The following is a 7037-nucleotide window of genomic DNA, read 5'->3' on the forward strand; positions in this document are numbered from 1 at the left end:
TGCCGTTATAAACAGGACAAATTTTATATTTTGTATATTTTAGCGCAATTTAAAAGAGAGACAGGGCTGCCTAGGTGGCTCAGTTGGTTGAGTGTCCAACTCTTGATTTCAGCTGAGGCCGTGATCTCACGGTTCGTGAGTTTGAGCCCCCTGAGCGTGGAGTGGAGCCCACTTAAGACTCTCTCTCTCTGTCTCTCTCTCTCTCTCTCTGTCTCTCAAATAAGCGGCACCTGGGTGGCTCAGTCAGTTAAGCATCAGACTTCGATTCAGGTCATGATCTCACGATTCGCGAGTTTGAGCCCCGCTTTGGGTCTGTGCTGACAGCTCGGAGCCTGGAGCCTGCTTCGGATTCTGTGTCTCCCTTCCTCTCTGCCCCTCCCCCCCAAATAAATAAACATTAAACAAATTAAAAAAATAAAATAAATGGTTAATTACAACGAAGATAGATGATAGGTAGGTAGACCGATCGATCGATCAATCAATCTTACACTCCAGGGATGGAGACAAGTAACACAGGCATCGAAATGGTGGGGTAGGTGCACGGGGGGGCAGACTGGGCTGTGCAGGGATACCATGGATGGTCGCACAGGTGATACACTGCACAACTCCAGAGGGTGCCGCTCACATCTACTGTGATGTTGTATCAGGCAGGAGAGGCTCGTTATGCTGCATAACACGTGACCCCACAATCTCCTTGACTGCTAGCGATAAAGATTTCTTTCCTGCTCACTCCGTATGTCCATCCAGGTTGGCTCTGATGGCATCTCTCCAGCCTCCAGGCTGAGGCAGGAGCCTCTCTCTGGAATACTGTGGTCCCAGGGCCACTCCGCTGGCTCCTAAAGCTCCTCCACTCCTATTTCATTGTCTAAGGCACGCCCCAAACGTGTGCCAAAACCCACAATCAGCGGGGTGGGAAGGGTATCTGTCCCCAGAGAGGGGCAGCCTCCCCCAAATGTTAGAGGACCCTTGGGAATCACACACCATGACAGGCCTCCCTGGAGGACACCCCTAGGAGGGGCCCCAGCAGGGAGAGGAGAGGGAAGGAAAGCTTCACCCGGATGGCCACCGGCCAGTGGGGGGGGGAGGCCGCAGGCCAGCACGGCTGTGGGAGGCCGCGAGGCCCTGGGGGCTCCACATGTAGCAGGGACCCCCGCAGCAGCAGCCCACAGGCTTCTCAGAGGGAAGCTCTCTGGGTTGGATGTTTGGGGCCTCTAACCAGAACAGGTTCTGGAAGCCATAGTCTCTCACTCACCGGAGACCAGCCTCGCCAGTGTGAATCCTTGAAATGGTCCCTGTCTGCTCCTAGAGCACTGGTCATTTGGGATGAAAGGACCTCGGACTTGGAATTGCAGCCGATAAACACAATGTCCTTCTCTTGCGTGGGGACAATGACTCCAGGTTGGAGCGGTCACTGACCGCCTGCTGGGCACGTGGACGCTCCTCACACTGCGGGAAGCTTGGGCACCCGCGAGCCTCCCGCCCCACTCAGAGCGCACCCTTCACCTCTGCCTCACTGTCAGGACACCCGAGTGGCCGTGGGGAAGGAGCCGTTCAGGGGCGCACCGAGTCCCCGGGGAACACAAGACGCTTCTCCAAGGAGCCATCCCTTCCAGAAGCTTCCATTTGTTAAACTAAACAGCATTTAAGACAGCCTCTGAGGTTTCATCTTCTGGACGTCGTCCTCTCACATGCTTCCTTTCGCTTGTCGGCAGACTTCCCTGACTTCGCCTCGCTGGTCTGCAGCTCCTTGCGTAGTCTGGAGATAAACCCCTGGTTCTCCATTTAGGGGACGCTGCACCCCAAGTACTGGTCTGACTTGGTTGATGGCGTTCTTGCTCGAAGAGAGCTTTTTCTCTTGTGGAAGCAGGCAGAGCTGTCCCCGTCTTGCTTTGCTTTAAGCGGATGGTTTCAAAAGCCCTCTCAAGCCCCATCTCCCTTCTCAAGACAGCCTCTTGGTGGATTCGGGGCCACTGAGAAATGAGGCTAACGACAGGTTTCCTGGCTTAGGTGTCAGGGGCCTCACTGAGCCTTCACACCCATGGGGAGGAGGCACTGCTCTCCTGTTTGGGGACACAGGGCGTACATAGAGGGATGAGCCCACCCACCCAACACCAGAAAGGTGGAGTCCGCACGGGCCTGTGTGGCCACCACACCAGAGGTCTTTCTCCCCCAACACATATGGAGCCCAGTCCGTTCTGTTCCTGGGACCCAGCACGCCAAGAATCACACTTAGTCCCAACTCAAAGTGGAAAGCTGCCCAGAGTAAAAAAGGAATTTGAGGGGTGCCAGGGTGGCTCAGCGGATTGAGTGTCAAACTCTTGGAGTTCAGCTCAAGCCGTGATCCCAGGGTTCTTGGATCGAGCTTCACCTTGGGCCCAGCATGGAGCAGGGGGGCCTAAGATTCTATCCCCTTCTCTGCCCCACACCCCCACTCACTCTGGACAAAACAAAAACAACCTGAATGGCCGCTCTGAATGGTCACAGGAGGGAAAACAGGATGAAGGCCCGAGTCTGGCAAATCCCACTTCCGGCCGAGATGCTCCACAGCCCTCAGTCATGCGCTCTTGGGTCCCCTTGCTGCGATCCTAACAAAGCCCCTCCCAACCGGCAGAGCCCCCGCTAGGAAGCACCACAATCCTCCCTGCTGAAATGTGCTTCCCAGCAGCAAAGGCAAAAATGGCCCATCTGCCAGTCGAAATACTATTCTCCCATTTCAAAATTAAGTCCTTCCAAATTCCTAAGCTCCTTCAGTCTAGTTAACGGTCACTTCCCTGAGCCAACCTGCGAACAATAGACAATAGTTTGAAAATCCGAAAAACCTGAAGACTGAGGTGTGCCATTAGAAGCAGCAGACCTGTGACTGAGTCCAAGGATTTAGATGAAGGCTCGTTAGCCTCCTTCACACCTAAGACTAGTTCCTTGGTTCAGTAACCCGAATGTTTCACGGATTCCGTGGCTGCTTCACTCAAACTGGTGGGAAGAAAGCAACCCCCAAGCCCACGATCAAGGAACCTGCCCCCTAGGCCTCGAAGTGCTTCCCAAGTACCCGCAACACCGTTTCCCCCACAGCCACTTGCAGAGTTCTCCTGCCCAGGATCCTTCACGCGAAAGCCCCCAAACGGGAGGGCAGGGGACCCCAAATCCCAAGCTGCTGTGTGCTGGGCTGTTCACTAGACCTTATTAAAATACTCCCAACTCCTGGTCTGCAGGAAACCAAGCTGCTGCCCAATTTCAGCCAGCTCTCCTCCCAAACCACCCGCCCCTGCCACCCCCCCCCCACCCCCCCCCCAGACAGAAGCCAGGGCGCTTCACGGCAGCACTTTATTTTCCTCGCACAAGGACGCGTTGCTGGGGCCTAATGTTCTCACATGACAGTAGAAAACCAAAATTTGTTGTCATCTCTTCAAGAATTGAGAATTGTGTACAAAAACCTTACATAAATTAAAAGGATGAATAAATTTACAGTTGTAAATGCAAACCGTTTTCCAACTCAAGGCAATTGACAACCCACGGTGTTCTGGCAGGAAAACATCGGGTAAGAAAGGAAAGTGGGTCCCAAGGCTCGGACCTTCCCAACCCTGTCAGACCGGCAAGACAGAAATGACAACTGGTTCAGGCCTCTTGCCAGCCTCTAGAGAAATCCTGGAATAGGCAGCTCTTAGACATTAATACCCTGCACAGATGGAGAATATCATGGTCTCGAAGATTCTCAACCCAATGGATTTCTCTTCCACGAACACGTTCTCAACCTCAGCCACGAAGTGACCGAGCCGCACGTACTAAGGATTTAAATCAAAGAGATGTACAGGGTATTAAACATATACCAAGGGAACAGTGAACTTGGATACAAGGTCAAGATCAGCAACAAGTTCTACAATCCAGTGCTGACATCAGATACAAGCTTCAAGGACAGATTTCTTTTCAAAGGCTTATTCCAGTTTCACGAGGCCAGCAGGAGGCGCACACACTTGCCAGGGCAAACCTAGACTTCGGAATTCACTCGTGCAGCAGACGCTGCGCATCTGCCCGCAGTCCGTTTAGAAGCATTTGCGGTGGACGATGGAGGGGCCCGACTCGTCGTACTCCTGCTTGCTGATCCACATCTGCTGGAAGGTGGACAGCGACGCCAGGATGGAGCCCCCGATCCACACGGAGTACTTGCGCTCAGGGGGAGCGATGATCTGTGAAAACAAAGCCGTGGCTTTAGTTTAGGCCGCGGTGGTCTTCACAGCGGGGCCCCGGGAGGCCCAGCCCACGGCCGCACTAGACTCACCTTGATCTTCATCGTGCTGGGCGCCAGCGCTGTGATCTCCTTCTGCATCCTGTCGGCGATGCCGGGGTACATGGTGGTCCCGCCGGACAGCACCGTGTTAGCGTAGAGGTCCTTCCGGATGTCAACGTCACACTTCATGATGGAGTTGAAGGTGGTCTCGTGGATGCCACAGGACTCCATACCTAAGAGACAATGCTCTCCCTTAGAGGGCGTCCGCCCCTCTCCCGGGCCCAAAGCGACGCAGCCCGAACTCGCGGCTGCCCAAGACACCTACCCAGGAAGGAAGGCTGGAAGAGCGCCTCGGGGCAGCGGAACCGCTCGTTGCCGATGGTGATCACCTGCCCGTCGGGCAGCTCGTAGCTCTTCTCCAGGGAGGACGAGGACGCGGCCGTGGCCATCTCCTGCTCAAAATCCAGGGCCACGTAGCACAGCTTCTCCTTGATGTCACGCACAATTTCCCGCTCGGCGGTGGTGGTGAAGCTGTAGCCGCGCTCCGTGAGGATCTTCATGAGGTAGTCCGTCAGGTCCCGGCCAGCCAGGTCCAGACGCAGGATGGCGTGGGGCAGGGCGTACCCCTCGTAGATGGGCACGGTGTGGGTGACCCCGTCCCCAGAGTCCATGACAATACCAGTGGTGCGGCCAGAAGCGTACAGAGACAGCACGGCCTGGATGGCCACGTACATGGCTGGGGTGTTGAAGGTCTCGAACATGATCTGGAAAAAGGCAACGGGCTCCTTAGTCAGAGACAGGGACCCGGAGCCACCCCATGCTCACACACCGCATGCTGGCATGCCACAAATGTGATGTGTAGAGAAAAGAAAAAAAGGTTGCAGGCAGAAACACAAACAAGAAACCTTGAGACTTCAGGAAGGAAATGCCAGGAGAAGAACAGAACCCTGGAAATATCGAAAGAAATACTTGAATTTCAGAAAATAAGGCGGAACAGAAAATGGCTAATGAAACAGACGAACGGCGGGCGCTTGGGGCAGCGCTTACCTGAGTCATCTTCTCACGGTTGGCCTTGGGGTTCAAGGGGGCCTCGGTGAGCAGCACCGGGTGCTCCTCGGGGGCCACGCGCAGCTCGTTGTAGAAGGTGTGGTGCCAGATCTTCTCCATGTCGTCCCAGTTGGTGACAATGCCGTGTTCGATGGGGTACTTGAGGGTCAGGATGCCCCGCTTGCTCTGGGCCTCGTCGCCCACGTAGGAGTCCTTCTGGCCCATGCCCACCATAACGCCCTGGTGTCGGGGCCGCCCGACGATGGACGGGAACACGGCTCGGGGGGCGTCGTCCCCAGCAAAGCCCGCCTTGCACATGCCAGAGCCATTGTCGATGACCAGCGCGGCGATCTCCTCTTCCATTGCGGTCTGCGTGAAGACGCGGCCGGCTTAGACACGGAGGGTCCGTCTGCCCGCCCCCCGCCCCCACCGAGCCTGGCGGGGAGTAACTGCCCGGAACTGGGACCCGGTCTTTCTCGGGGCGCCCCGCACTCGCTCGCGGCGGCGCGACCGGGACTCTCCGCACTGCGGCCCTGCCCCGCCCCACCCCCCCCCAACCCCCCGCGCCAGCCGTGCACCGGCCGTCCGCACCACACCCCGCCCCGGCGCGGCCCCCGCAACTCCCGAGGCAGTGTTGCGGGGACCCTGGGACAGGAGGCGTGGCGTGCACCTGCGGCGCCAGACTCGGGGACCCGGGGCCCGCGCACGCAGGCCGGCCTCTTACCGGTGGAAGTGGCGGCAGTGGACGCGGACGACAAACGGCGGGACGACACAGAGCACGGGCCGGCTGCGGCGAGTGAGACCGAGCGCGGCCTCCCCCGCCGCTATTTAAGCGAAGCGGGACGCGCGCGCGGGCCGGCGGCGCGCGCGGCCCCAGAACATGTCCATATATGGCGATCTTTCCGAACGCCGGGCGCCCATTGGCTCGCCCGGCCGGGACACGTGGGGCCCCGCGCCCGGCCCCGCCCCCCGCCCGCACCGCCCCCAACGGCCCCGCCCGCGCCACCCCCGCGCGCTCGCGACCCCACGCCCCAGACCTTGTGCGGACCCGCGCGCGCGCGGGCCGAGCGGGTGGGTGCCCCCCACTTGGGGTCGCGGGCAGGGCTGCGGGTCCGACCGGCCCGCCCCGGGACTGCCGCGCCGTGGGGGAGGGCCCGGCTGCGCCCCGAAACTGCCTGGCCCAGAGCTGGGCCGCGCCCCAAGCCGGGGTGTGTCTTCGCGGCCCGGCCTCACGGGGGGCTTCGCCCCCGGCCCCGCGCGCCCCCTCCGAGCTTCCCCCCCCAGGCTCCGCTGAGAGCGTGGACTGTGAAGGCCGACGCCGGGCTGGGGGAGGGGCAGGCGGGGGGGGGGGCGTCCCTGTCGGTCGCTCTTGCGGTGCTCTGGGCCCCGCGGCCCGGAGGAGCCCCGAGGTGTCGTGACCTCGTTTCGGTGACGGGAGCTAGGAGCCGCGTGTCCCCCAGCGTTGCCGGCCACCGCGCAGGCCCCTCCGCCGGAGGATGGGGCTCCCTGCCTGGGGTCTCTGGAGGTGCAGAGACAGAGGCTTCATTCCAGCCTTAGCCAAAGCTTCCCGCCCCTCAAACCGCAGGCCCGATTGTCCCCTTAAGCGAGCTACACTCGGGGTTTGGGGCCATTCCCCCATCCACTGGGGAGGGGCTTTGTTTTGTTTTAAATTCCTGTGAGCGTTATAAGGAAACTGAGGCAGATTAGGGAAGTTTTGACCTTCCGAACGGTCAACTCTCAGCGGGCACCATCTTCTCCGCTTTATGAC

General features: G+C 59.1%; 1 protein-coding gene across 1 annotated transcript; it reads right to left on the reverse strand.

Annotated features, from left to right (window-relative positions):
* Positions 1–3307: 3307 nt before the first annotated feature.
* Positions 3308–6156, reverse strand: ACTG1 (actin gamma 1). The gene is made up of 5 exons (XM_043585364.1): positions 5994–6156; positions 5270–5638; positions 4548–4986; positions 4274–4455; positions 3308–4181 (listed from the first exon to the last, which is right to left on the reverse strand). Exons 2-5 carry the CDS (start codon positions 5630–5632, stop codon positions 4038–4040), a joined length of 1128 nt encoding a protein of 375 aa, XP_043441299.1. The 5' UTR covers positions 5633–5638; positions 5994–6156; the 3' UTR covers positions 3308–4037.
* Positions 6157–7037: the final 881 nt, after the last annotated feature.

The sequence above is a fragment of the Prionailurus bengalensis genome, chromosome E1, assembly GCF_016509475.1.
Source record: "Prionailurus bengalensis isolate Pbe53 chromosome E1, Fcat_Pben_1.1_paternal_pri, whole genome shotgun sequence".
NCBI lineage: Eukaryota > Metazoa > Chordata > Mammalia > Carnivora > Felidae > Prionailurus > Prionailurus bengalensis.

What these genes read in the sequence shown, in the direction of transcription:
- ACTG1 (XM_043585364.1), bottom strand. Translation starts at nt 5,632, where the DNA reads ATGGAAGAGGAGATCGCCGCGCTGGTCATCGACAATGGCTCTGGCATG. An exon ending in CTTCCAGCCTTCCTTCCTGG is followed by an intron (nt 4,456 to 4,547) that starts GTAGGTGTCTTG and finishes ATTGTCTCTTAG; the next exon opens with GTATGGAGTCCTGTGGCATC. An exon ending in CCAGCACGATGAAGATCAAG is followed by an intron (nt 4,182 to 4,273) that starts GTGAGTCTAGTG and finishes TTGTTTTCACAG; the next exon opens with ATCATCGCTCCCCCTGAGCG.